Source organism: Cadophora gregata (genome assembly GCF_030347475.1).
Source record: "Cadophora gregata isolate MNR1 chromosome Unknown scaffold_5, whole genome shotgun sequence".
Classification (NCBI taxonomy): Eukaryota; Fungi; Ascomycota; class Leotiomycetes; order Helotiales; family Ploettnerulaceae; genus Cadophora; species Cadophora gregata.
In genome coordinates this window covers 2,424,600-2,452,216 of record NW_026695928.1, presented here as the reverse complement: position 1 = coordinate 2,452,216, position 27,617 = coordinate 2,424,600, and the positions used below count along the sequence as shown (strand labels likewise).

At 48.4% G+C, this 27,617-nt stretch overlaps 7 protein-coding genes across 7 annotated transcripts; 3 read left to right on the top strand and 4 right to left on the bottom strand.

Annotated features, from left to right (window-relative positions):
* Nucleotides 1–374: 374 nt before the first annotated feature.
* On the bottom strand, nucleotides 375–13,900 carry PKS10_1 (polyketide synthase; the record flags this gene model as incomplete). The annotated part of the gene is made up of 15 exons (XM_058505217.1): nucleotides 375–1,101; nucleotides 1,198–2,221; nucleotides 2,339–2,562; nucleotides 2,727–3,459; nucleotides 3,574–4,138; nucleotides 4,246–5,360; nucleotides 5,541–6,676; nucleotides 6,773–8,020; nucleotides 8,072–9,201; nucleotides 9,256–9,693; nucleotides 9,835–10,418; nucleotides 10,513–12,398; nucleotides 12,465–12,509; nucleotides 12,602–13,417; nucleotides 13,482–13,900. 15 exons carry the CDS (start codon nucleotides 13,898–13,900, stop codon nucleotides 375–377), a joined length of 12,090 nt encoding a protein of 4,029 aa, XP_058359774.1.
* Nucleotides 13,901–14,343: 443 nt separating this feature from the next.
* Nucleotides 14,344–15,543, top strand: ONS95_011589 (uncharacterized protein). Its single transcript, XM_058505216.1, has 2 exons — nucleotides 14,344–14,693; nucleotides 14,758–15,543. The coding sequence occupies exons 1-2, from the start codon at nucleotides 14,512–14,514 to the stop codon at nucleotides 15,476–15,478; spliced, it is 903 nt and encodes a 300-aa protein (XP_058359773.1). The 5' UTR covers nucleotides 14,344–14,511; the 3' UTR covers nucleotides 15,479–15,543.
* A 535-nt stretch (nucleotides 15,544–16,078) lies between these two features.
* ONS95_011588 (uncharacterized protein) lies at nucleotides 16,079–18,363 on the bottom strand. The gene is made up of 5 exons (XM_058505215.1): nucleotides 17,860–18,363; nucleotides 17,573–17,803; nucleotides 16,844–17,508; nucleotides 16,440–16,787; nucleotides 16,079–16,382 (listed from the first exon to the last, which is right to left on the bottom strand). Exons 2-5 carry the CDS (start codon nucleotides 17,739–17,741, stop codon nucleotides 16,257–16,259), a joined length of 1,308 nt encoding a protein of 435 aa, XP_058359772.1. The 5' UTR covers nucleotides 17,742–17,803; nucleotides 17,860–18,363; the 3' UTR covers nucleotides 16,079–16,256.
* ONS95_011587 (uncharacterized protein) lies at nucleotides 18,334–19,641 on the top strand (the record flags this gene model as incomplete). The annotated part of the gene is made up of 2 exons (XM_058505214.1): nucleotides 18,334–19,256; nucleotides 19,416–19,641. The coding sequence occupies 2 exons, from the start codon at nucleotides 18,334–18,336 to the stop codon at nucleotides 19,639–19,641; spliced, it is 1,149 nt and encodes a 382-aa protein (XP_058359771.1).
* Nucleotides 19,642–19,830: 189 nt separating this feature from the next.
* On the bottom strand, nucleotides 19,831–23,203 carry ONS95_011586 (uncharacterized protein). Its single transcript, XM_058505213.1, has 4 exons — nucleotides 22,882–23,203; nucleotides 22,720–22,822; nucleotides 21,112–22,620; nucleotides 19,831–21,039 (listed from the first exon to the last, which is right to left on the bottom strand). Exons 3-4 carry the CDS (start codon nucleotides 22,481–22,483, stop codon nucleotides 19,925–19,927), a joined length of 2,487 nt encoding a protein of 828 aa, XP_058359770.1. The 5' UTR covers nucleotides 22,484–22,620; nucleotides 22,720–22,822; nucleotides 22,882–23,203; the 3' UTR covers nucleotides 19,831–19,924.
* Nucleotides 23,204–23,715: 512 nt separating this feature from the next.
* Nucleotides 23,716–25,811, bottom strand: ONS95_011585 (uncharacterized protein). Its single transcript, XM_058505212.1, has 5 exons — nucleotides 25,283–25,811; nucleotides 24,961–25,110; nucleotides 24,386–24,911; nucleotides 24,246–24,336; nucleotides 23,716–24,156 (listed from the first exon to the last, which is right to left on the bottom strand). The coding sequence occupies exons 1-5, from the start codon at nucleotides 25,712–25,714 to the stop codon at nucleotides 23,832–23,834; spliced, it is 1,524 nt and encodes a 507-aa protein (XP_058359769.1). The 5' UTR covers nucleotides 25,715–25,811; the 3' UTR covers nucleotides 23,716–23,831.
* Nucleotides 25,812–26,208: 397 nt separating this feature from the next.
* Nucleotides 26,209–27,592, top strand: ONS95_011584 (uncharacterized protein; the record flags this gene model as incomplete). The annotated part of the gene is made up of 3 exons (XM_058505211.1): nucleotides 26,209–26,773; nucleotides 26,827–27,036; nucleotides 27,187–27,592. The coding sequence occupies exons 1-3, from the start codon at nucleotides 26,307–26,309 to the stop codon at nucleotides 27,590–27,592; spliced, it is 1,083 nt and encodes a 360-aa protein (XP_058359768.1). The 5' UTR covers nucleotides 26,209–26,306.
* Between the last annotated feature and the right edge of the window lie 25 nt (nucleotides 27,593–27,617).

The window sequence follows — 27,617 nt, the reverse complement described above, 5'->3', positions numbered from 1 at the left end:
TTGTCCAACAGAAATCGCTGCTTCGAGCCCTCGTGCCTTCACGTTGACAAGGCTATTTGACCACTCAGGTATAGACTTCTGAGCCTCCGCCCCATAAATCCAGCAGTGTAACATTCATTTAGGGAGGGGGGGGGGGGATGGTAGTAGTCTGAAAACTCACTGAAGCCTCGGTGGCTCCCTATACCTTTTTCGGCTTAGTGGCACGTGCACTGTGGGGATAAGGTAGATACCCTGACACCTCATCTCTACCTCAGGGAAGCAAAGATCTACCTACCTTATCATCCCAATCGTCACATCGCGAATTCGACTTACACAGAGAGGTGCATCAAATCAATTTCAAGTCAACGAGGCAATTCTATGAAAACAAAGCACAATCACTCTTCTCCCATGTATGGGAACACCAACGGACCGTCACTATCAACCACACCCTCCAAGTAAGCTGCGATCAACGGATCGAGCCCAGCCTGAGTCGCCCGATCCATCCACTCCGTCACGTCCACTGCCTCAAATTGTCCTCCATATACATTTTCCATGTGCCTCTGAAACTGACTTATCGGAGTCTTGACCTTTCCTGAATGGTGTCTGAAATGAATCGAAGCACCCATGTCTCGGTCTTCATGTTGCCCCAGAGCAAGCTGCAAGCCGGTGCCAACAATCTCATCAACAACCGTGTCTACCTGTCCGAAGTCCAAGTAACCTTCGGCCCTCTTCATACGAGGAATGCATCTCATCAGGACCGAATACCGCAGAATTTCATTCAGTGCGTCTGAATTGGGAGCATCCTCGCTCACAATGACGCATGGCCGGTGAATTGACACTGCCAATGCAGGTTGAAGTCTGTGCTTGACTGTAGTCTGCAGTTGGGTCACAATTCTCTCGAGGAAGACCTCACTTGCCCACTTTGTCGCTGTGTAACCTTCTCTGCCATCGGTGGATGGTGCGAAAGAAGCAACAGAACCTGGGATTGGTGCATTGTTTCCAGACAGTAGGGCAACGCGGTTGGATGATAAGAACAGAATTGGGATAGACCGGGGCAACGCAAGTGAGACAATGAAGTGGGTGGAGAGCAAATTGGCCGCTCGTAGCGACTGGTATGTGTTGCTATATCATCGTTAGAACTCGTACAACGAAACCAACAGTATTCGAAGACCGCTGGATGAGAAATTTCTCAGTCCAAGTGGCTTGAGATTTACTCACAGGCAGTGACCGTTCGATCCAGCATGAATTACCACGTCAATTGTCTGCTCCAGATTCTTCTTCTCGCTTATGCTTAAACCAAGTGTTGATGAAAGCAAGCTTCCTGTGTAGCTGTGAACTTTTTCATCTTGACACAGGAGATGTTGATCGTCGCCTAGCACAGCAACACAATGCACTTTGCGTACCACAGCCGATCGAACAAAAGCGCGCAAAAGACGGCTTCCAAGAAAACTTGTCGCCCCAGTTAGCAAAACTTCGATTCCATCTTTCTTTCTTGACAATATCGTCGTCGAGGAGGCCAGGTTCGAAATATCTTCTAGCAGCCACGAAGGTATTGCGGTCTCCGTCGGCCAGTCGATGAACTGTTCAATACGCGCGCCGAGTTCGTGCCGCTGCACTTCAATGCACTTTGCCATCTCCCGCAGGGTACTGGTCTGGTAAAGGACTTTCGTTGAGATTGCAACCTCCATGGATTCTTTGATAGCAGCCTGAAGCTTCATAAGCAACAGCGAGTTTCCACCGCATAAGAAGAAGTCCGAAGATGGGACAATGCGAGCTGCGGTCGTTGCTTGACCGAGAACGCGTTCCCACAACAAGCGCAGCTCGCCTTCTCGAACTGTCATTTTCTCCAGCGAGGAGCAGGTCATTGCTGGGCCACCGTGATTTAGTTGGAGGGGTAGTGCACCGATCTTCTTACGATCTAGCTTGCCGTTACTCGTGGTGGGAAACGTGGGAAGGATCACGATGGTGGCTGGACAGAAAGCCTGGGGCAACTTCAGACGTGCCAGGACGCCTCTCAGATTCTCTTCTGTGATTTCTGCTGTGCTTGTGGACAATGTGGCATAGGCGATGAGCACGTCTTTCTTAACGCACACAACTGTGGATTTGAAAAGACCATCCGCAGCCAGCATAAGCGCTGATTCGACTTCCTGAAGGTCAATGCGCAGACCGCGGAGCTTGATCTGTGTATCGCCATCTAAACGGCCAAAACAGAGCAAAGTCCCATCTGGCAAGAGTCTTCCACCTGCAAGAATGTCAATAATGCACCGCAGTCTGCCAAAAGGAAAAAACCACTGCTCCTCTTTTCGACTCTCGAAACTGAAGGTCATGGACTTAAGGAATACAAGCCTGGGCTACTTACAGTCGCCAGTTCGATAGATTCGTTGTTCGGAAATTCGCTGTTCTTTCGTGCTACCGCTCATGTTGGTAATAAACTTGAGCGCCGTTTGGTCTGGCAAGTTTAGGTAGCCTGCTGCGACTCCCCTTCCTCCTATGCAAATCTCACCGGTGTGCTCCAAAGGTTGTGGCCGGCCCGCGTCATCAAGAATGCACACCGAATAATTTGGTATGGCCTTGCCGACTGACCTACGCGATGTCTCAGAGTCAGTACACGACCATTCGACAAGTTGCCATTTTCAGAGTACCAAGACGGTGGTCGAAATTAGGAAATAGGTCAAAGACCGTGTCAGACTAGAGTTCTCTCACGAAACCTGGAAGTGAGATAGAATGTCAAAAGATAGCCAACCTACCACATCAAATCGTCATCATCATCACCATCGTCTCTTCCGATTACGAGAGGTTGGAATGTTGCTGCAGCGGTAATCTCTGTGGGCCCATAGCAGTTTGTCAATTGTAAGCCCACGAGACCAAGACGACGGAAATCGATCTTGAGCTGTCGAGAAACTTGCTCGCCACCCATACACGCATGTCTCCACGCCATATTCTTTCTCAGCGCCTCCATTCCGTATCTCATCCAAGCAAGATATTCCGAGGGTGTGGCAATAGTAAGAGAGATGCCACTGCGGTTTACTAGACCTGCCATTTCCACGGGGTCTTTTCTCATCGTTGATGGTGCTATCACCAGTCTACCGCCATTCGCCAGCGCACAAAATATCTGTATTAGGGACATGTCAAAGCCTAGTGAGCTCTGCTGGAGGACACATTCCTGTTTGAGGCCAAGGGCTTCTGTTTTGAGAGCAATATGGTTGACAAAATTGGCCTGCGAGAGAAGGATGCCTTTAGGCGTACCGGTTGAACCACTTGTGAACAACAAGATAGCACATGCGTCCGGTGTAGCCGAGCAAGCGACTGTCCGATGGCACTCCGTTTCTTCTGAGACTGCAATGGACTCCATGCCTGCTTCTCCTGCCGGCGTTTCCATTTCATGGAGTAAGTCCTCGACTTGACCCTCCGTAGCCCGGTGCGAGAGAAGCAATGCCGGTTTGCAGCTTTGCACTATAGCAACATGCCGGGCCGTGGGCACTGTGTAACAAGTCTATGTCAGCCAAATGATGGATCCAAATTTGGTGATGCCTGCAGTCACGGTCTCTTGGGCTGAAAGAAAATCGCTTAAGAAAATCTAAGATATTTACTCACAGCTTGTGTCCAAAGGAACATAAACCGCTCCAATGTGTAAAATGGCCAGCATTGCGACAATGGCATCCAAAGATGGCTCACACAAAACAGCGACACGGGTTCGTGCACTGCACCCTATTCTCAGAACCGTGTCTGCAACCACATTGACTCGTGCAGCCAGATGAGAGTAAGAGATTGTTCCTGCCTGGTCTGTGATGGCATTCTCTCTAGCATGCAAACGACATATGTCTGAAAACCGCTGGGACAAGGTCGCTGGCCACCTAAAGTCCACCTCTGGACCCCTTCCAAGCTCCAGCGCTCTCGAGACTTGGGCATCATCGGCAACTGCCAAATCTCTGAGAACTACATTCTCGTCGGCTATAATACCGCTCAGCAAGCGGTGGTACGAGTCGAGTAAAATCAAGCACCCTTCGGTCGTGTACTTGGATTTTAGGCAGTGCATTTCGATGACGCACCCCGAACCTGTCTCGGAGATACCCAGACTGATGTCGTATGGAGTATCGGCATCTTTGCCGTCGGTCAGCGATAGTTTCATCTTACACTCGCCTAGAGGCAAGTCCCATACCTAAGTAAAGTCAGCAGGGAAATCTCTCGCTCCTAGTAGCGCCTTTATAGGTGTGATCTCCCAAAATAGCTGAGAAACCCCTCGCTCGGGCTTGGGAGATGACTTACTGCACCAGTCCTATAGTTTATGGCAGCTTGGAAAAGAGGCGTGGTGTCTGCTGATCTGCGAGCTTTGACCTTATCAAGAATCATATCGAATGGAAGCGTATTAGCAAAGACCTTCAATGCTTTCTGTGAGGCAGCTTTCGCTATTTCAGAAAAGCTGGCATCTCTTGATATCTGGGACCGAATCGGAAGGACGTTGACGAAACAGCCAACCGTTTGTGCGTACGAGGGATCATTTCGATTCGCATCAATGACACCAATGCAAACATCTTCAGTGCTCTCGTACCGAGCTAGCAAGACCTGAAACACTGCGAGGTGAAAGTGGAATAAGCTGATTCGAAGATTTTGACATATCCGCTTGATCGCGTGAAGTTGGGGCTGATCAAGCTCCCGGTACTCATCATAAGTACCTTGCTCCGTCGACGTGCCCAGTCTAGCAAAAGGCAAACGTTTTTGCGGCTCGGGCAGAGTTGCAAACTCGTTTTGCCAAAAGAGGACCTGTTCAGAGCTCCCTTTCGTTTTCTGTTCCAGTTCCACTCTGGCATACTCGATTGGCGAGCCTGCTGTGTTCGTGTCCAATGCATGCATTCGGTATGCTTTATCCAGATCGCGGACAAAGCAATACCAGCCCATCACATCCATAATGATGTGGTGGTAACCAAAAACGATGTCGTGCTCTTCGGCAGTTCGGCCAAGCACAGTCACTTCGAACGTGTGTCCTTTTTCAAGGTTCCAATCGACTGCCTTCATTCGGGCTATTTCATCACGCAAATCGCTCTCATCGGCACAAGCGATGTGGTGTACTACATACAATGAGGATGCTACAACGCCCTGCATAGGTTGCCCGTCGCCGAGACGTAGATTGAAACGAGTGCGAAGACTCTCATGACGTTGTGTTGCGACGGTCAATGCATGTCGCAGTCTGGCCATGTTAAGAGGACCGATAACATGGTAATGGAATACCATATTGTTGGCTGTTGGTCTCTCCTGATGCTTGGACATAAACCAGATTCGGGCTTGTGCTGCCGACATGGGTCCCTCATGGATTGTCTCCACCACGACTGCCTCTTTCTCGGCTGCCCTCATATCTTTCGGCGAAATAGCTGCAGCTATTTCATCTTCGAGCGTATTAGCAAAATCGTCCATGACTTGGGACATAAGATCTCTTGGAAATCAAAGAGGCGAAAAACGACCGGTCAAAAGACTTTTCTACGATTTTGAGCATGATGAAACATGTATTGTTTGCATTTATTTGAAGCCGTAGAAGAAAACGATCTATGGACTGAATTTTCACATACCAGAGTGCCCCAAATCCGCCTCCTTATCGCCCAACTCAAATTTGGGAATTGAGTCCCCTGTCACACTGGATCCTGCGCTCCTGCTGGTAACAATAGAACCAATAGAGTTTTCTTCAGAGTCGGTACCACTTGTGCTGTCAGAATCGAGAGCATTCTTGACGAAATCCTGACGAAACTCTTGTGATGGACTTGCTCCAGTATCTTTTGTCTCAGCTGGAATGATATCACCGGTCGAAAGGCGGGACTTTCTAGCTGCAGCAGGAGTGTTATCCTTCGGCACTGGGTTCTCATTTGGCGTAACAACAGCTGGAGTTTTCATGTTGGCGGCCATGACTTTCTTCGTTGCCAGTACACAGATCTGCAGCACGGTATCTCCTCCCAGAATTTTCAGCACTGGCACTTCAGCTCCCAGTTCTTTGATGAACCAAGTTCTTATCTCAACAGCAACCAGGGAGTCGATACCCAGGTCGATGACAGCCCTCTGAGCACTGTCCTTCACGCTCCCAGCTGGTAGTTGCAGTACAAACTCTAGCTTCTTGCAAAAAGCCTCCAGAACCACAGCAATCGCGTCGTCTTCGGTTGGTGCCTCGATGACTTGCCTCTTGATGTTGCCAGAGCTAGCCATGCCACCGCGGTCAATCTGTTTTGTTTGCTGTGCGTTGGGGACGAAATGCGTGAATTGTGGATTTACGAGCCATGGTGTCTCTCTCCCCGTAACCAGCGGCTCCGTTGGAGGCTCAATCCCCATGACAATCTCATGAGACCCCACAGAGCTGCCAGGTTTCCCTCCTTTGATGGCCTGAGCGAAGGCGTGATGCACATCCGTCTCCGAAAGAGCCATCAAGCGGACATTGCGGAAATGTTCTTGCAGCTGCGTTTGATGTGCTTGACGAGTCACGTAGCCAACGTCGGCAATATAGCCGACGTGAATCAGAGACGCTGCTAAGCCTCGTGCTCGTCGCTGAGCTACTAGGCTGCCCATCAAAATGTTTGCCGCGTGATAATTGGATTGCCCGACGTTACCAATGACTGTTCCAGCAGACGAAAGGAGGATGAAGAAGTCCAGCGGTGTCTTGGCGAACACGGTATCCAGATTTTCAGTACCGAGTACCTTCGGTGCGAGAGCACCGTTGAACCTGTGTCAGTATTAGCATGATCTATTCTGGTCATCGCCAAATTGGTGGCTGTATTGGCCATCTTGCCCCAATGCAAGTTGGGTGGGGGTGACTTACTGATCGACAGTCATATCAAGGAACAGTTTGTCGGCGAGGACCATTGCCGCGTTACACACGCCTACAATTGGAGGCATGGTATTCCTTACCGATTGAACAACGGCATCGACCGATCCCTTTTGCGCTACATCCATTTTCATAACTCGAATCAACGCGCCAGCACGTCGTGCATCCTCGAGCAGTGCCGCATCGGGCTGCGGGTTTCGACTTGTGATAACCATGAACTTTGCACCATTTGCTATCATCCATCGGCATATGGAGAGACCCAAACCCCCAGCCGCTCCTACCATGAGATACGTCTTGTCTGGCTTGAAGAGGCTGTCCAGGTTCATCGGCCTGATAGTCAAAGGGAGAGATTCTCGTTGTCGCCAATCAGTCACATAGCGTCTGTGGAGAAGCGAGGAAACGGCAACGCCGGAAAGATTACTTGCTGCGATCACGTCGCAAGCGAGCCGTTCCTGTCCAGAGAAATTTTTGGTGTCCTGATATGAATTTCTGAGTAGCACTGGACTCTGCTTCTTGCAATCGGCCAAATCGATTTGCAAAAGTTCAGCGTCGAATTCAAAGGCCACGCAACTTGTAGGCAGACAAGCTCGAAGCAACTGGCTCGCAGCAACTGATCCCTGTGATTCCGCAGACCTCAAACCCGCATTACAATCGATGTACAGATTTATGTCTGAGGGTAGCTTCAGGAGAGTTGCTCGTCTCGATGATTGCTCGTGTATTCTGATCCACGATTGAGGAGAGCTTGAACTCGAAGATGCGAAATGGATCTCAGTTGCTGATTGCGAAAGTCTGGATGCGATGCTGGCTGCCAATGACTCCTCAGCTCCGTAGCAGAGTACTTTGCTGAAATCTTTTGAGATTTTGATAATGGCTTTGAGAAACATATGACTGGCAGTCTCGGCAAGTTTCTCGGGTGTGCAATCGTAGCGGTCGATAGGAACGAGATCCTCAGTGTTCACATCGAGGACCGAAGCATTCTCAAGAGAAAGTGCCATAAACCAACACTCTGTTGCACCTTCTCCGCTGACTCCACACACAAGGTACATGCTTCTTCCATTTCTGCTTGGGACGTGCAAAGAATATTGGACTTGTATTCTACTGCGTGGAAAGGGTTCCGAGTTGCCAGATTCATCAATACATTCCACAGCTTGAAGCATCATCTTGGAAGCTCCCGCAACAGCCTGGACAGGAATCCTGGTCGCGTTGACTGTGTTTATTATTGAACGCGTTGATGCATTGTATCTGCACGATGTAAGCTCTCTATTCTATCTTACGCGGGCTTGGATCACTTACTGCATATTGATAGTTGTGTCGGCCTGTACACGTGGAATGATAACCGAGCCGTCAGCGAGGATGTTGATTTCAGGCTCGTGCGACCACAGCACTCTTTTCTCCTCATCAACCTGCTCGCCTCCTTTTTCTCTCAACCTCAGGAGTGCTTCGATGCAGTGCCTCGCTGCTGCCGCTGGTGCTCCTCCAGACTCCAAGCCGAGGACTTGAACATTCAAATGCGGGAGCTCAGAAGGCACCACCCGTGCGATACCGAGAAACATGCTCCCTCGAGGAGTATGACACTTTCCAGCCGTGGTAACCCAGAGCAAGTTTTTCGTACTCATCAAGAGTCTTTGCAAGTTCGCCATGCGTTTCACTGTCAGAAAATTTGCGAATAAGCTTTCGTCGATATCATGGAGGCAGATAACGTTCATTCCGGTGGTCCATTCAGCAAGATCGATGTCATCAATGCTGCTGACTTTTTGGATGCAACTCTTCCACTGTCTTGGAAGCACCTTCTGGATTTCTGCGAGCAATTTTGACGTCAAAAGCTTCTTTCCGCCAATGAGGAGCAATTTTTCGCTCACAGGAGTTGATTCTTCTGGGACTGAAAGTGGTTCACGAAGTCGCATGAAGGCATCGTCAACAGCTTGACTGACGATCAAAGAACTCAGATGTTTGCTCTCGTCAGGTAGATCGTGTATAACGGTGTCAGCACCAGAAAATCCGTTGTCCTGTAAAAGTACATCCCAGTCCACGGCAGACACAGCAGGAGTCAGTTGTCGATCAGGTTCCTCACTCATCCACCATCCGGGCAGGCCGCCAAAGATGAGTGTTACCCGGACGCTTTGTGTTCCTGTGGTCTCCATCATCACCAAATATCCGCCTGGTCGAAGCAACCTCCTAACATTCTGGAGTGTCGATTGCAAGTTGCGAGTGGCATGCAGAACATTGGCGACAACGATAACGTCGTAAGAATGTGCTGGAAAGCCTTGTGCCGAGGGCTCCTTTTCAATGTCAAGAGTCTTGAAGATCATTGTGTGGGCGAAGTTTGCGAACTTGGTTGCTGCTTGCGGGAAGAATCCAGCTGAAATATCAGTGTATGTATACGATTCGTATGCGTTGTTGATCTGATTCAAGATACTCCATGTCTAATTTCGTCTTGGTCAGTCTTTTTCATATCGCCAATCGGTAGTATCACATACCGTCCCTCCTGTTCCAGCGCCGATCTCCAGAATCTTACATCGAGCGTACTTGAAAGTGATATTTTGCATCACCTCGGCTATACCCTGGTTGATGGGTGAAAACGCACGGCTGTTCATGTAGAAGTTATTCAACATGTCGTCTTTCAACATAACATCCAGTAGCTGCTGTTCGCCTCGGACGACACTCGCCATACTCTTGCCCACGGCATGAATCAACTCCAATTCGATTGTAGCGCCATGGGCAATTTCCAGTTCTTCCAATGCTGTCGCATCGTCTGCCAACCACTCCTTTGGTAGGATAGGATGCTCTCCTCTTTGGATTACCTCCATATGGGTTTCGAAAGCTTTGAACATCCGTTGGTGGTACCATTGAATTTGTGCTTTATCCCAGCCCTTGAATTCGTTGAGGATCCTCTTCATATAGTAGAGGGCGACACGCTCGGATGCGTCAGCAATGCTTGTACCCTCCGCATCTGAGATATCGTTGCGGACAAGCTCTGGTATACCATAAGATATGTCATTGGCCCATATGGTCCTCGAGAAGACGGGACGGTCTAGAGATGCATCTCATTCGCCGACCTGCTTCAATAAAAGGCCTTCAACTTGTACCAAGGTCTTTCCAGATTCGGGGTGGAAGACATTCAGATCTCCAGTCAATGAAGCAGCACTTTTCTGCACAACCCAAGTCTCAAACTTCATGGTGGCTTTCGCGCTGGTATCGAAGTCCGGGTTCACTCGAACGCGATCGATATGCGAAGGAAGTAATGCAGCTGCAATTTGTCGACTGGCTGGATGGGCACGAGCCATGAACATGGTTTGGAAGGCAACGTCGAGCATTGCTGGGTGAACGACATATTGCTCGCTCAACGATCCCTGGGCCCATACGGCTGTTGCTGTCGCATATTTGAGAGACCTATTGACTTCAGTGATGCTTCGGAATGGGCCCGAGTAATTGAGCCCGATATCTTGGAATCGTGAGTAGTAACTTTCGCTATCAACCGAAGGAGAATCGGTATATTCTAAGCCGCTGACTGGCAATGAGTCTTCATCCTTTGCAGCTAGACCGAGATGGACGACAAGTTCGCCATTCGACGTGCGAAACATCGATCCCTTGGACTCATCGATACAAACATAGTACGAGAACTGTGCACGCACGATATCGACTGCGAGAAAACTTCAGCATGACTCAATGGCAATGGGCATCCTTGATATGTGAACGTTGCAAACGGAATAAATGTTAACCAGAAAATGACTCACCATGATCAGCTGCTCTAGGACTGATTATTCTCAAGGTAAACAGCGTCTCGACTCCGTTGTTGTCGTCTGGTACGACTACTGGCCGAAGAATGTCCATATTCTCAACCTCAAGCAGGCGTATTGACTTCCCACTCTCGGCTGCGAGTTGTTTCCCGGCCTCCACCGCAATTGAGATGTACCCAGCGCCCGGCATCAAGACCTGTTGCAACACTTCATGTCCACGGAGCCAAGTCAGTTCACTCAGCTTAAGAATATTCCGCCACCTCAGCTCATGGTCGTTGTCGTCTGGTGTACGTCGTCCTAAAAGCTCGTGAAAACAGTCTTTTCCAGTACGATATCTTCGTGAAACCCGAGACTCGCGCCAATATACTTTGTCGTGATCCCAAGAGTATTTAGGAAGAGCTTTGAGCATTTTGCGAGCAGCTGGCTGAGACATGCTAAATGCCTTGTGAACACCGGCAAAGTCAACAGATTTCGGACCAAGTTGTGCCCATATTTCACCTATTGCCGAAGTAAAAGCTTCCACGTCGCTAGTGTTACGCTTCAATACTCCCACGTAGACAGGAGCCTGGCCGTATGCCGCCTTGAAAGTTTGTTCTGCTGGCCCTTTCAGCGCTGGGTGAGGGCCCACTTCCACAGCGAGATCGAATGGACCACCATGCCAAATGGACGACTCAACTGCCTGTGAGAATAAGACGGCATTCACCATGTTTGCCACCCAGTATGGACCTTTTAGGGAATCAAGATCTCCATTAAGAAGCTCTGTGTTTCCACGTACACTTGAGTTCCAGATACATGTCCCGGGGCGTGGCCTGGTGACCTCGATATCGCAAGCAAGGAGCGACTGAAGATACGGCTCAGCGCAAGGCTTCATGTGATGAGAGTGATACGCTGTATCCACTTTTAGAGGACGGGCAAACACCTCTTCCGCCTGGAGTTTCTCCTTCGCGGCATTGATAGCATCGATGTCTCCCGAGAGAGTCACACTGTGGTGGCTGTTGCTTGCAGCAACGTGCAGACGGCCATCAAACCTTTCTTGGCGACATAATTTGGCTGCTGCCTCCAGCGACATCCCTACGGCTAGCATTCCACCTCGCTCGCCACCGGTACCGATTGCAAGGTTAGCGTAGAAACCTCGGTAGTATGCAATTTGCATTGCGCCTTTGAGGTTGATGATCCCACTGGCATAGGTAGCAGCAATTTCGCCGGAAGAGTGGCCCACAACAGCATCGAATGAGATGCCTGAAGCTGCCAGCAATTCTATCAAGGCGATCTGGACGGCGGTACACAAAGGTTGAGAGATGGCGGCTTCAGATAATCTGGAGGTCTGATCATGTGCTAGCAGCTCTGTCTGCAGCGACCAAGCTGGTGCGTGATCTCTTGGGAGAGCATTCAAGACTGCCTCGCACTTCTCAATTGTCCTACGAAAAAGTGGGGACATATCCATCAATTCCTTTCCCATAGCAGGCCACTGTGCCCCTTGTCCGGTGAATATTCCCAGGATAGCGGGGTTTTCATTGAGGTTCACTAGACGCGGTTGGTGCCCTATATCGGCACTTGAAAGTTTTGCATGGCTGTCGATGAACTTTGACATGTTCATCATAACAGACTCCCGAGACAGACCAGAAAAATGAGTTCGAAATCGATGTGTGGACCTCCTTACCTGAAGTACCCAGCTCAGGTCCTGGAGATTGAGAGATGGATTTTGTCTCATGTGCTCCAAATGATCACGCACAGTCCTCAACAACGAATTTCCAGACTGGGCTGAATAGAGTAAAGGCCCTGAAGGTCCTTCCCTGGATTCTCCATGTTCGCTCTCCGTCAAAATCTCATCGATGTCATAGCTTTCAATTATCGCGTGGGCGTTCGTTCCTCCGAATCCAAAACTGTGCTGATGTAAGTGCTAATCTCGAAGCACCGGGGGAGAGCATCAAATGGCTTTGGAGACTAACCTATTCACACTAGCTCGGCGTGGAACACCAGCAGGTAACACGGGCCTATTGAGTCAGTCATTGTTTATCTTGTCGGTCACGTTACAATTCCAACTTGTACGGAAATGAGGGAGAGTGTGGCGCTGGAAATTACATACCAAGGCAAAGATCTGGTGGGTATCTGCAAAGGCCCATAATACGGAGCAATAGCCGGGTTGAGCTCGTTGAATAGAAGGTTCGGTGGTATGATACGGTTTTTGATGGCAAGAAGCACCTTCAGTACGCCAGCAAGACCAGCACAGCCTTCCAGATGTCCTACAACGGTTTTGATGGATCCCACATAAAGAGGGAGAGGATTCTGGTCATCTCCGACATTACTCACAAGGGAATCACTGATAGCACGAGCTTCTACGGGATCCCCAGCTTGAGTGCCTGTTCCGTGGCATTCAAAAAATTGGGGCCGATCAAGGATTGGATCGAGGCCAGCACGGAGATAAGTCTGACGAATAAGAGCGGACTGTGCAGGAGCGTAAGGCATGGTAATACCAGAACTCTGGCCATCTGAATTAACACCGGTGCTTCGAAGAATCCCCTCGATCTGGTCACCATCCGCCAAGGCTCGGCTGAGGGTCTTGATAAATATTGCTGCAACGCCTTCGCCGCGTGCATAGCCATTTGCTTCCTTATCCCACATTCGAGACCTAGAGTCAGGCGATAGCATGTGGAGTTTGGACTCTGTGATGTATTGCGATGGGTCAAGAATTAGGTTGACGCCTGCAATAATCGCTGCGTCGCTGTCACCGCACAACAATCCTTGGGCGGCATTATGCAAGGCAACGAGTGAGCTTGAGCACGCTGTATCCACTGTGTCCGAAGGGCCTTTGAGATCGAAGACATAGGAAATACGATTTGAAATGATGCTGTTGGCATTGCCAGTTGCTGCATACTTTCCAACCGTTTCCGAGTCGCGAAGTCTAGATGAACGGAGAATCAGCACGTGAAATCAGACTTCGGGAGCAAGCACGACCATGTTCTTACTGGATGTTGGCGTAGTCAGCAGTCATGACACCCACATGCACTGCAGTCGAAGACCCCTTGAGCTGATCAAGAGTTACTCCAGCTGACTCGAAAGCTTCGTAAGCTGTTTCTAAGACCAGACGTTGCTGTGGATCCATGCTAGCTGCTTCCACAGGGCTGATGCCAAAGAAGGAGGCATCAAATAAGCGCGGATCTTCTTCCAGTAGGTAAGACTTATTCTGGACGTCTGTTGATCCATGTGTGTCGCCATTTGCATGATAGAATCGTTTCAAATTGAGACGATCAGAGTCAAATTCCTTCAATACATCACGCGGTTCGTGAAGCAAGTCCCAGAGCTTCGATGGCGAGCTCGCCCCTGGAAATCTACATGCAGACCCTACAATTGCGACAGTCTCGGGTGCTTGCTTCTGTTCTGCCATCTTAAAGACAAGTTTGGATTTACCGAAGTAGGACGATGAACCAGCGTGGGAGTAGAGAGCCTAAGTGGGAAACTTTGGTGATGAAGTGACTTAGAAAAAAAATGCATATACAATTTTTGTTGCCCATGAATGATCCAATATGTCTATATGCATAGTATCTCACTGATTATTAGACTTTTTCGCGCCGCTTTCTTGCATGGATAAATGATTGGCGTTGCACTTCGCAAAAAACCTCGCATACCCTTCAGGAACCTGGATGATCGTAGTGATTCTCAAGCCCGTTCTAAGTCATCGCCCGTGCATGATGCCAATAGGACATATTTCCGTTACTCCGTGGCTGATTTTCAAGAAATATCCGAGATGGAAGAGATTTCTCGAAGCTCATCGTTAGGTGCTGACCACGGGGAATTCCGGAAAATTCGAAATCGCACCTTCAAATCATCGACGAGATAAGCAAAATTCTACTTGCTAGAATCATACCGGCTGCATAATTCAACAGATCTGGCTACTTTCTCACCATTTTAGTACTTTTCGATTCGCTTCTCCTTGTGATCTGTTCCAACACAAGCAGAAACTCTCCTCATTCGACATCCAGTATTTCGACGTAGATTATGGACCCCAGCAAAGGAACACCCAGAGAACCTCAAGTCGAAGCCAGTCCGGCCCTCCAGGCATACTATGGCACTTTCGAATCACGTGTCGTCTACCAGATTGTATTGGAAGGCAACCATCACTTTGGCTACTACGAAAAGGATACTTATTGGCCATTTCCAATTGGTCCAAGTCTTCGGCGGTAAGTATCTTGCTTCTGATATTTACCCTCATTCCCACGCTCTTAGCTCACGTCATTGCTTCAGCATGAAAGATAAAGTGCTGGGCTTGCTGGAGCTTCCAACGGGCTCAAAACTCCTTGATGCGGGGTGTGGCAATGGTCATACCGCATTATACATGGCCCAGCATGGCATGCATGTCACGGGCATAGATGTTATCGACCACATGCTTGATGAGGCTCAGCAGAAAGTAAAGCGTGCTAGCGACTCCGACGGGCAATTGGTCATACGAAAACTCGATTTCCATCATCTGCAATCAATATCCCGCGAATATTTCGATGGCATATATACTTTACAATCCTTTGGCCATGCTACAGATCCGGAGAAAGTTTTAGCTGGATTCCTACGAATCCTAAAACCAGGGGGAAGGATAGTACTGGTGGAAACCGAGCCTCGCAGGGATTTTGATGCAGATGTCGCAGATGACGAGCTTGATGAACAGTTGAAGCTTGTCAGTCGGTATACTGTTCTTCCAGTGAACGACATGTCCAGAGAGGGATATTTTCAAGCCCTTCTTGAGAGCGCTGGATTTGTGGACGTGAAAGTATGTGACTGGTCAGAGAATATCAAGCCTATCTTACGCCTATTTTATGCTTTTGCATGGCTGCCTTTCTTTTTCGTTCGACTTTTTCATCTTGAAAAGCGGTATGTCAACATGGTTGCTGGCACGGCTGGATATCTTGGCCTCCCAAAGAGATGGAGGTTTCTCGCCATCAGCGCCTCGAAACCTAAGGATGTATGTGTTTGAAAATATTTGGCAGAATGCGGACCTTTGCATCGTATGTAGACGAGTCAATGGTCAAATGAAATTCGTCGTAATTTCACTATATTTACCCAACCATCAACGGCTTTCATTTGAAATGAATCGTCAGACATAACTTGCAGTTTCAAACATTGCTCTGTAGCTTGTATACAAATCAGAGTAGGCGGCTGTCAAGTTCAACTTCGTCTCCTTGGATGATCACCGTCATATTCTAGTAGCCATACAGATATCGCTCCGAACACTAATGGTGGTCCTCCCACCGTATCCAATAAATCGAGAACTTTGTGTCATGATCCAAGACGGTACTCTTGAATGCGGGTATTTACAGCACTTGCTTATACATAGGCTCTCCCTTCCACCCTCAAATGGCAATTTTTCTACCGTATTGAAAGCGGGCCTGGGTGACTAAAGAAGCCTCAGAAGTGGTTTAGATCTTCGAAAACCCGTAGAAAGTTAAGCTAGCTATCAGATTTCCTAGCTAAGACTCGCTTCTATTTCACAATTCACTGTCACTCCACTGTTCGAGTGCATCAACAAAATGTGCCATTTGAGGGTAGAAGGGATGAAGTCAATATTAAAGATGTGGTCATTTAGAATACGCAGCTCTTAGCCTCTTATTCAGACTAGATCCTTTGTTCAACTTCTGATTAGAGACTGGTCAATTGATACTAAAGGAAAGATGAGAAAGTGTAAAATATGAAGCAACTCAGGTCGCAACAAAAAAGTGACTGCTGCTAAACTAAGAAGTACTGAAAGCTGAGAATTAAGCAGGTATTGCCCAGGCTGTCCAAATTGTGCGAGGCTTCCATATGGAGAACGGAGTGGTTCTGAAATGTACAGTGATTGATTTTTCCGAAGCCATTTCCTTCAGCTGTCGAATGTACCATGCCTTAACAAGTGTTAGAGCGAATTAAACGAAGCTCTCGCCGAACTCAGGTACACTCACATTGTCAAAATGAACATTTAGAGCACGGACCCCTAACAGCTTGACATACCACGGTGCCTCTATTTTCTTTGTATATAACACATCAATCTCCTTGCTTGCCGTGGGATTCAAAGCGATGGACTTCGGCAGTACCGGGTTTATCACTGCCGGTCTTCCCAGACCAACACACTGACAGACCCCTCGAGCTATCGCCTTCTCCATACTCTGACAACTTCGGAAACCTCCAGTTAATATCAAGGGAATATCTGGGAACAGATGCCCTACAGCCTCAGCGAATTCAGCAAAAAATGGCTCCTCCAACCCATTTTCAGGCTGTAGGTTGGGGGCTGCGTGGGGACCGGTGAACATCTGATTCGAAACATCAGTCCAGACTAGTACCGAGAACTAAGATTGCTGCCACTTACGCTTGGATTCTCAAAGGTCCCGCCACTGACTTCGATAAAGTCTATACCGGCACCTATGATGGATTTTATCTGTAAAGCTTGAATATCGAATAATTTCAAGGGCGGATCCGGCGAGCTCAAGACAATGCCTACGCAAAACCCAGCTGGGACCTCAGCTCGAATGGCCTTGATGATTTCCACGACGATTCTCACTCTGTTTTCTGGGGTACCTCCGTAAGAATCGGTTCGTTTGTTTGATGCCTCCGAAAGAAATTGATGGAGTAGATACCCATGTGCTGCGTGCACTTCAACACCAGCAAATCCACTTTGGGCTGCAAGACGTGCCGCTCGTGCAAATTGTTTCACGATATTCCTGATTTCCGAAAGGGTCATTTCACGCGGTATCCCAAATACTAGAGCAGAGAAAGTCTGGGCAATAACTCCAGATCCCAAGTCCAAAGGAATTGCGCTCGGAGCAATTGATTTTGCAAATATGCTGCGTCTACCCGCACCAGTGGGAGATTGACGTCCTGGATGGTTGAGTTGCATGACAGTTGGTGTATTGTTCTTGTTGAGTATTGTCGCCCAAGATTTCCATGCTGATATGATGGTGTCATCATCCATTAAGTTGTCAACTGCAAGGTCGCTATGTGTCCCAAGAAACATAGTATCGACTTGTACATTGCCTAATGGGGTTAGTCAAGGCTCTTTGCTTTCAGAGCATCTTCCTGTTGGTTTCAATTTGCATACCCGTAACTATCATGCCCCAGCCACCCCCAGCCCAGTGGGCATAGAGGCTGTGAAATTGCTCATCAGGGAGGTTGTTGCCAGGTGCCATGCTCTCAGCTACAGCAGCTTTGACCAGTCGATTCGGGAGGATCAAACCACACTTAAGCGTTATTGGACGGGAGAGCTGCATTTATTTTTCGGTGAAGTGCTATTACTCGAAGTCTTGAATAAGAATAACATCAATTGCTTTTGCTACTCTTCGTTACTCGAGTCTGGACTGCGATGTCAAGTTGGACAGAAATCCTCACTTAGCCTGCACTTTCAGCAACCGAGAAGGTTTCCTGCAACCCACGAACACCCAATCTTCGAAATCGAGATGTACAGCCGATTTTTTCGCAATTCCCAATAACTTCATGCATGCGCTTACTCAGACATGCATTGCTCCGGGTCATCGCAAAGACCGGTCGTGAAATTCTGCCTAAGCTTTGAATTACCCGCTTGAATGTTACGGAAAACTCGTCGCGGGAAATTCTGGTGCTGAAAATCCCGTTCAGGTCGGGGAGACTGACGGCGCCCAGAATAAGCTGTCATGAAATGGGCGTCGTGTTGTGGGTGTGAGCGAGAAAGGATCCGTTGAACACGAATTTGGGTCAGATGTCATCATTTCAGCTTACTTCCTGGCCAATTCCAATTCTCCCTGGACTCGTACCCGTGAGAATACAAATTTTGAAACTGATCGTTTGCAAAAACTCGGCTAGCTTGTTCAACCGACTCTCCACAATATGACAGCCACACTCAATTTGCCTTGCGCAAATCATTTCGCTCTCAAAATTTCAGGTCCCAATACCCTCGAACTATTCAGCTCAACCCCTTTGCCTGTTCTCGAACCTTCAGACATTCTCGTTCGCGTTATATGTGTTTCGATCAATCATGTTGATGGAAAATCCGCCGATCTGTCGCCATCACCAGGCGCAACCAGCGGAAGCGATTTTTCAGGAATTGTGGTCCAAACCGGTACCGGTGTAGACACGGATAAGTTTAGGGCAGACAAAAATGATATGAAGAATCTTCAAGTCGGCGACCGCGTCTTTGGGGGTGTGTTCGGAAACAATCCTCTGCGTCTTGACAATGGTGCGTTTGCCGAGTACGTAGCCGTTCCTGCAAATCTCGTCTGGCGCATCCCCGCAGGTATGGATTTTAAGACAGCTTCATCTCTGGGAGCTACTCTTGCCACTGTTGGGTTGTCTTTATTTCACTACCTGCAACTACCAATGCCAACGATGCCATCTGATCCGACCTCGAACATGAAAGTTCAAGGTGTCAAACAAACCGTTCTGGTCTACGGTGGAGGGACCGCAACAGGGGCAATGGCGATACAAGTTCTCAAGCTTGTAGACATCATCCCAATCACAGTATGCTCTTCAAGCTCAGCAAGTAACGCTTTGAGCCTCGGTGCGAAAGCAACATTCGACTATCACTCTCCCACTTGTGGTGCCGATATACGCGAGTACACGTCTGGTGATCTTGCGCTTGTGCTCGATTGCATAACTGACACAGCGTCGATGAGCATTTGCTATGAAGCTTTGGGACCAAAAGGAGGGCGCTATGTAGCGCTGGATGCTTTCCCCTTACGAGGACACACTCGCCGTAGTGTAATTCCAGCTTGGGTGTGTACGCCTACTCAATTCGGACATGCTATCACTTGGTAGGCGTTCTCCAAGTTCCTTTGTCCTCTCTGAGAACTTCTCGGAATATTCGAGACCAGGCGAAATCCCTGGTCCCGGATCAAATTCTTTACTCTTGTCCCGTCTTGGCACTTCTGGTTTTGTTTCTGGAAGGGCAGTACTGACTCAGCTTCCTGCAGGGCAGCCCCGTATAACCTGGAACCACGACCTCAAGACCATGAGTGCGCTAAGAAATGGTATGTGGTTGCACAAAAGTTCTTGGATAGTGGTCTCATCAGTCCTCATCCGCTAGAAACTAGGAGGGGTGGTCTTGCTGCAGTAGGTGGAGGCATGGACGCTGTGAGAAGGGGTGAAGTCAAGGGGAAAAAGTTGGTATATCCTATTGTGGAAGAACTGTGTACTTGATGCCAAATCCTACCAGAGAGTTCTTAAATAGAGGTTGCAATGTTATCTTTGATCCCACACCATCTGGTTTGGACAACTTCCTATTGTGCGAACGGCCTATGAAATTACCGCAGGCCAGATTTGCAAATATCAAAAACACGAACTTGTAAGCAGCAACAACCACAAATAAGAAAGATTTCATAAAAGTCTCTGATGATTGGAAAAGAAAATGCGAAAAGCCTGGAGCTATTCAAAACACGAAGCATGTTCTTATTGAGTAGCAGAATCTCTAACGTTACTTCTTTCAATGCTCATCCCCATCAAATTGACTACTCATCCACATTTGCATGTCTTGCTTGCTATTGTTTCCCTCAAAAGCTCTCAAGTTACCGCTCAACCGATCAATTGCTTCGCAACAAGTAACCAAGGCGTCCTTTAAAGCGCCATCAATGACCTTGTCCGCCTCCACAAGACGAGATCCGCTCAGCATTGCTTCAATGTACGCGTCAGCACAAGCGACAAATATATATTCACGAGTTGCGTTTGCTTCACCAAGAACTTGCATTCGTTCTTTGAATATATCTGTGGCATATTGTACTGTTTTGAGTATATGCTTTCCCATCGCGCTGTCCGTAAGAGGGAATTTATTGGCTTCCAGCTCATTGATGAGGTCAAGGCACAACGCCGCAGTAGCTTTCCATTGTACAAGAGCGAAGTGGCCGTGCCCATGTATGCAAAGTGCTGTGTAAAGATCTAAGTGCTGTAATTTGGTGGTCATGGTGCTTGCTTTAGGCGGCTCTGAGAAAGTCGCTTCCGCAGTACTCTGGCTCCGTGGAAGGGCGGTAGGGGCGATGGCTACTTGGGGAGCAAGTAGCAGAACAGCTGTCTCCATGCGCATCTTACGCGAATAGTAGTAAGCAGGGTGTTTTGTCGCCTTATCTGCAAACGGATCATGGAGTGCAAGCACAAAAGGCATTGTGAAGGAATTCAGAAGCTTGATCTGGAAAGCTGTAGCGTTCGGGGTCAACTCTGCCTGGCAAGCATCGCTCAGCTCGCTTGCCAGGCTGTGGCTTGCATCGAATGACTTTGACAGCCCAGGTGCATTGACGAGCTGCAGAATTCGAAGCCTAGTTCTCTGCGTTCTGAACAAGAGAGTGATTACTGAAACTGGCGACTTGGCGTGCGAAGGGCTCTGGTTGACGAGCGGAACTGTGGCCAAGCCGGTCCGGGTCATGTCGTCGTCGGCAAGACTGGTTGGTGTTTCACAGTCATAGTTCTCAGGGGAGATGGGGCCAGGTAAACATTCATCGAACGATGTCTGTAGGGCTAGTTCAAGAATGGTTGCCCATAAGCGTCGCCGCATCTCAGCTTCATGTGCCGACATTGTTGGATAGCAGATGCGTGGTTCTCGGTGCAAACCTATGTAGACAATGAGCTTAAGTTCTACTACTTGCTGCACGTGGTGCCATCTTTTGTTGCTGGGGAACTTACCCATCTGAGTACCGATGCGAGTTAAATCACCTCCAACGAAGCATCCTCCAAGTGGCGTCTCGCGATGGTGGGTGTGCCGTGTTAGAGCAAGAAGACACATTATTTGGACCATGTCGAGGTCATGCGCTGTGTTGGCAGAAGGTCGGGATCTGGAAGTTGATCCCGAGCCCTGTATTGATGCTGCTCCCATTTTGCGTTCAAGCCATCGATTCCCATAGTCAATCCAAACAAGAGCCCACTCCGCAAGCGTCAGATGTAGCGAAGGGCTCGGGCCGTCCCGCTCGGCTCTGCTGGCGTCGACCTGGACGTCACAATTGACGTCCAGGCTGGCGCACACGCACGACCCAAGAGCGATAGCAGCCAAAAGCTTACACGCAAACGGTTCCGCCGCGTCCATAAGCTCTGATATCGAAGTTTCCCAGAATCTTTGATAATCTCGCCGAAAGGATGGGACGTGCAAAATCTGCAAAACTGACTCGAAACTGCTGATATACGCTTCAAGGAGAACATCACAAGTTTCCCGGGGTGGCAGTAGTTGTCTCGCGGCCCCTGCAGTCAGAGTTAAGGTTGCTTGCGCCATTGCAGATGAGCTCATCAAGCTACGATCGATTCTCCCAGTGTCTCTTCTGTGCTCCAATTCGACAAGTCGTTCTATCAAGGGTTGAATTGCCTCATTCGGTGGCTGGCTGCGCGTGTTATTGTCGGAACTGCCTTCGAGAAATTGTAGTCTCTCGCAGGACATAATAGCAGCATACCATCCTTGGAGCCTATTGTCAGAGCCTGAACCGCCTGTCCTGATGGATTCACGGCCACTATGAAGCTCAGAACCAAACGCCGAACTCCAAGGAGCGCTAGAGTGGACTTCATTCGGAGACTTGAGAGGCAGGGCATTCTGATCAGTCTGTCGGACTTTTCTCCCCCAGATCGGCGAATCCGACGCGCTCGAAGCTGAATTGGACGAGTCTGTCAGGGCAGGTACCACCCCGCTAGAAGGAAGAACAACAGTAAGCGCCGATTCAGAATTGAAGTCAGAGCTGATACTGGCATCGCCGCCAAGGACAATCCCTTGATTGCAATCGTAGTCCAGAAAATCCATAAAGCCATCGTCAGGGTAGTGGTGCAAACTTGACAACATATCCAGGCTGAGCGGGAAATCCGGAAGAGCGGCAACAGCCGCATTCAGGTCAGCCGTAGATTTCTGGTCAGACTGGTAGTCCATTAATGAATATGCATTCTCATGATTCAGCATCTTGGTATGCAAGATAGGATCCGCACTAGGGGCCGAATTTGAGCTCGGAGTCGGGATCGGGGTCGGATTCGGGTTCGGGTTCGGGGTCCAGGAAGATATCGGATGGAACTTGGAAGTTTCCATCGCATTGTTATATACACAATGCAATTTCAATGGTGAACTTTTGCAGGGGCCACACGGAGAAAGTCGATCGCATCCGATTTTGCGTCGTCGGCACTGTGTGCACGCTATTGCTGGGCGTCGTCGCTTGTAGACTGGACCTGGGTCCATTGTTACCTGGAGACCAAGACTCAACAATGGCATGGCCTGGCGTAATCACAGAGCAAAGCTGGATTCGTCGTTCATATAAAAAAACTCACCCGCGATGCGATGGACAGTAATGGTCAAGCAAAGCTGTGCCGCTCATCTCTAGGATCGGTGTGCATATATGCGTATGCACCTAGATTTCTTTCGAGCTTGAGGCTGTCCACCTTTCTGGTAAAAATTCAATTTGACCGACAGGGGCTTAAGATCTAATATACCTGATAGGAAGGATTATTCTTTGTACCCCCCCAATGTGAAGATGTTGGCCACAGATTTCCGAGCCCTCGACGGTTTGATCCCCGTTGTTTTTCTGTCGCTGAGGATTGCCCTAGAATTAAGCGAGGGAACGGCTGAAACAGGCACGTGATATGCAGCTTGAGCGACCTGATTCGGCGCTGCCCCTTGGCAAAGTGTGTTTTCGGCATTTGACTGAGTTAAAAGGATAGATCGTTGGACTTGATTTGTTGATTTTAGCTACTTTTGATTTAGAAAGCTCTATTAAACTTTATTTCCCTTTTAATTAGTTGACTAAGTATCGATCTTTTAATCAACTCAGCAGAACAAAACTACAATGAAGGCGTGTAGCTGGCGATCCTGTTTATTTAGTTCTTGTTTATTTTGAGAACTAAATATTCAATTCTCCACAAAAACCGGGGTTCGGAGATATGAGGCGACCGAATCCGACCTCTTTACCTTCCCCCTGACAACGTGCCGCCAGTCTCCATCATAAGCTTTTCGGGACTGGCTTGGATTGAGGCTTAGTGCTTAGTGAGATAGAATATGAGCTGTTGTGGCAGGTGCGCGGGTAAAGTACAGGTGCGCGCAAAGGTGGTGCCATTCACAGTGGGGGTGGAATATTGTCCTATCGGGAGTCACATCAGGTCGATGAGTATACTTCTTACGGAATTGTACGGTTCTCACATAATCCCCATATGCACCTTAGTATTGTACCTCAGCCGCGTCTGCAAGGCGCCATAAGACCATACTCACGTTCAATCAATCAATATCGACATGTTCAGGCTTTGTATTTCAATTTGATTTAGATGAGAACTCGCTTGATTGACGACTACGAATATGCATCCATGAGACCACCATCAAGCCATCAAGCCAAGAAAAAGTCTGTGGCTGTCTCAAGTGGACTCTCCTTGCAGCTCACAGCCCCATCTCATTATTTGTACAACGCAATTTGAACCCCGTTGGCGTTAGAGGGCCCAATACGCATGACAGCTTTGTAAGGTGCTGTGTCACGAGCCTCAATACGACGGTAGACTTTTGCGAGACGAGTTAGCATGTATGCTGCTTCAGTCTGGACCATCATCTGTGCTGGGCACCGTCTAGGGCCGCCACCAAAAGGCAGGAAATTCCAGCCACCTCGCAGCCCATCAAATCGTTCAGGGTGATATTCGTTGGCGTCCTTTCCCCAGTGGTCAACATCGCGATACATAGCTGTCTTTGTGATGGATACTACGTCTCCCTTACGGACAAATGTTGGCCTTTCAGTGCCACATTAGCCTTGCTCAAAGTTCGCATGGCACATAGATCCTGGTGCATGTGCCAATTATGAAAGATCGACCAAACTTACGATTTGCCGTCCGGTCCACCACCAATGGGCAGTACTGTATCATTAACACAGGCCCGGACTTGGGTGACATTGTTAGGAATAAGTCGGTGGGCTGCTTGTGTCAGCATATGAGAAGCATGCGGAGAGAGCGCGTCACTCACTTTCATTCAAGACGCCATTGAGATACTTCATATTTCGTAAAATCTGGAAAGTTAAAGGGGCATCTCCAAGGGCAGCAACTTCCTGGCGAAGCTTATCCCAAGCTTCAGGGTGGCGTGCAAGATACCATATGCAATTGCTGATAAAAATAGACGTCGTGTCATTGTTAGGGACGATGATCAAACAAAGCTGGGATCTTAAGAGCTCTTCGTCCCTCAGATTTGACGCCATGGACCAAATAAGATCGGTCCGTTCAGGCGGAACAGGTAAGCCTTCCTTTAATCTTCTCTCGCGCTCTTCAATCTCTTTATATGTAGACCGAATGTGCGGCGTGACAAAGTCGTGAACATCGGCTACAGCCTTGAGCCACCAATTCCAGTCGAGAAGCCATAGAAATCTATAGGTCTGTGCCCGTAGTCGGCCTCCACGTAAGACATCTAGCATTGTCCAGGTGATTTTAGCACGATCTGGGTGCGTCATAGCATCCACAGTTTTCCCGAATATGAACTCGCTCGTGACATCCAGAAACTACAGAAACGTGAGCATCAATCAAATGAGAGGAAGTTTTGCAACTCACCCAAAGTTGCAGAAGTGGCTGTATATCAAAAGTTTCGCCATCCTTGGGAAGCAGTGTCATAAACTTATCAACGTGCTGCTCAATTCGGAGAAGACTTGTGTAAACTTCGCGCTCGAAGAATGGCTTGACGAGGAATTTACTGAATTCCCACTACATTCGATGGTCAGTCAGTCAGAAATCTTGTATCTCTATAGGAGCTGAGGCTCATTCATTGGTCCAACATAGTATTGATGATTCATTACACTCTAAGAAGTCAAAACACGGGGAAAATCAAGAATCAACATTTCAGGACGACGGTAAAAGTAAAAGTCATGTAACATACGTCTTCACCGTCTGTAGTGTTTATACCCTTGTCAGCAAAGGGGTATGATCCTTTTGAGTGGCGGCGGATTGGACTGACGCCAAAGTCCTTGAAATTCGTAGCATAAACAGCCTTCAAAATCTCTGGCTCTGTGGTGTAGATCCATCGTCCACCAAAGAAGATGATAGAAAATGTCTTGGGCATGTTGGCATGAAGATTGCTGAGCCATTCGAGGTATTTGTTTGTTCTCAAGGCCCTCACCATGGTAAAAACCAGGTCAAGTCCTAGGAAAGGTTCCCATTGCCAGTATCGAGCTACAGGTTGACAACCGTTGGCCTTTTGAATACGATTTTCTTCGGCGCTGCGAGCGAAAAGCTTGCTCAAGAAGATTGCAATAATTCCAGAGGATAGGAACAGAACAGAGAAACTGGGGAGAAGGTACAAAGTAGGCATATTTGCAAGAATGGGGCAATAGTCAGTCGTTGTCGTCGACTTAACCGATTGCAGTTGAAGCAGAGGAATAAAGGTGATACAAATAGCTCTCTCGCTATATGCAAACAGGTGACAAAATTTGCAAATATGATCGTGATAGGCAATGTGGTGCGAGAGTAAAATCGTTTTTCTGAAACTGACCGCAGGTGCCAGAATCCAGACGACAGCTTATCGAATCAAATCACCTGGTTAAAGCAAATCATTCATTGCGCTTTCGGCGACTGCTCGGCTTTTGCTCAGTCGTATCCCACGGACTAAGTGGCGCTCGCATCAGCAGCTCGGCCCAGCAGGGTTTCTGGCTGGTGAGAATGGACAAACAACTCAATCAGACTTTCCAGACCATATGAATTCTCCGTCTTAATCCGCTGAATTTTCCGACAACCAATGTACCCCGCCGAAATGCGGCATTGGATTTTGCTACCCAGAGAAATCTTTTGGGCAGATTCTCACAGTGACTCCAGTGCATTCACATTGCTTCTAGTCGACAATTTCGAGGCTGCTCGAACCCTATCTACCATACTTGCAGTCGCGTAGTGTTTTACTCCAGCCCTCAATGTCACCAGACAAGTATACTATGCTTCTTACGGGTGCCAATGGTGGACTAGGCTGTTCCATTGTTGGTCGACTCCTCGAACGCTCCAATCTTGCCAGAGACATTTATGGTCTCTACACTGTGCGCAAGCCCGCATGCGCCCCTCATATCAACAACGTGTTGAAAAGCGCCGATAAACTCCAGCATAGATACGAGATTTCTAGCCTTGAATTGGAGAGTCTTGCCAGTGTCCGTAAATTTGCTGGTAACATCAACGAGCGAGTTGAAAATGGATCGCTTCCGCCAATTCGAGCATTGATATTGAACGCAGGATGGCAAGAGCAAACTACACAGAGTTTTACTTTGGATGGCTTTGACATGTCATTCCAGGTAAACTACCTATCGCATTTTCTCCTGGTCTTGCTACTACTCAAGAGTATGGACATGGATACTGGACGAATTGTGGTGTTGAGCAGTTGGTCTCATGAGTAATTGCTATATTTGACGTCCACGGACAGCAAGCTGACAACTGAATTGCTAGTACGACTCATCCTAATAACAAGCTCGGCTCATCTGCGAACATGTATGCGCCAAAAGAATTCGAGCAAATATTCAGCAATCGGAAGAACATACCTGTAGATATCGACAGTTTGGCAAAGGGCAGATGGAGTTCGAAAGATGAACATCCTGGTGACGCCAATGCAGGAATAAGGCGTTACGGAGCGGCAAAGCTGTGCGAGGTCATGATGTTGTAAGTCTTTCTGCTTTCCCATTTATGTCTCGGGTTTGGCAACCACAGTAATCAGTCAGATTAATGCTCCCGTCCTCCAAATTTCCACACTCAACCTCCCCCACAGGCATATACTCGTACTCTGCTAACTTTTCTTCAATAACTGTTCAGTCGAGAACTATCCCGGCGACTTGCAACTGACGCAAGACTGTCTGGCATATCCGTACTTGCTATTGACCCTGCAGCGATGCCCAGCGATCTCACTCGCCGTGGGGGAATCTTCATGCGTATGTTGCTTGGCAAGGCGATCCTGCCCACGCTTGCCCTCATCGCATCAGCTTGGAATCCCAATGGCATGTTCAGGACTACCTGGAAATCGGCAGGCGATGTAATGCTGGCAGCATTCGATACAGAGTTACTGGGATATCACCCAAATGGTACCTATCTTAACGGGTCCGAAATTGCAGATGTCGGTCCGGAAGCAAAAGATGTGTACAAGTCGAATCAACTATGGTATGAGAGTTTGAAGTATGCACAGATCGACAATGGAGATACCTTGTTGATGGATTGGCAATGATAAGATAGAGGCTTGTTGCTGGAGC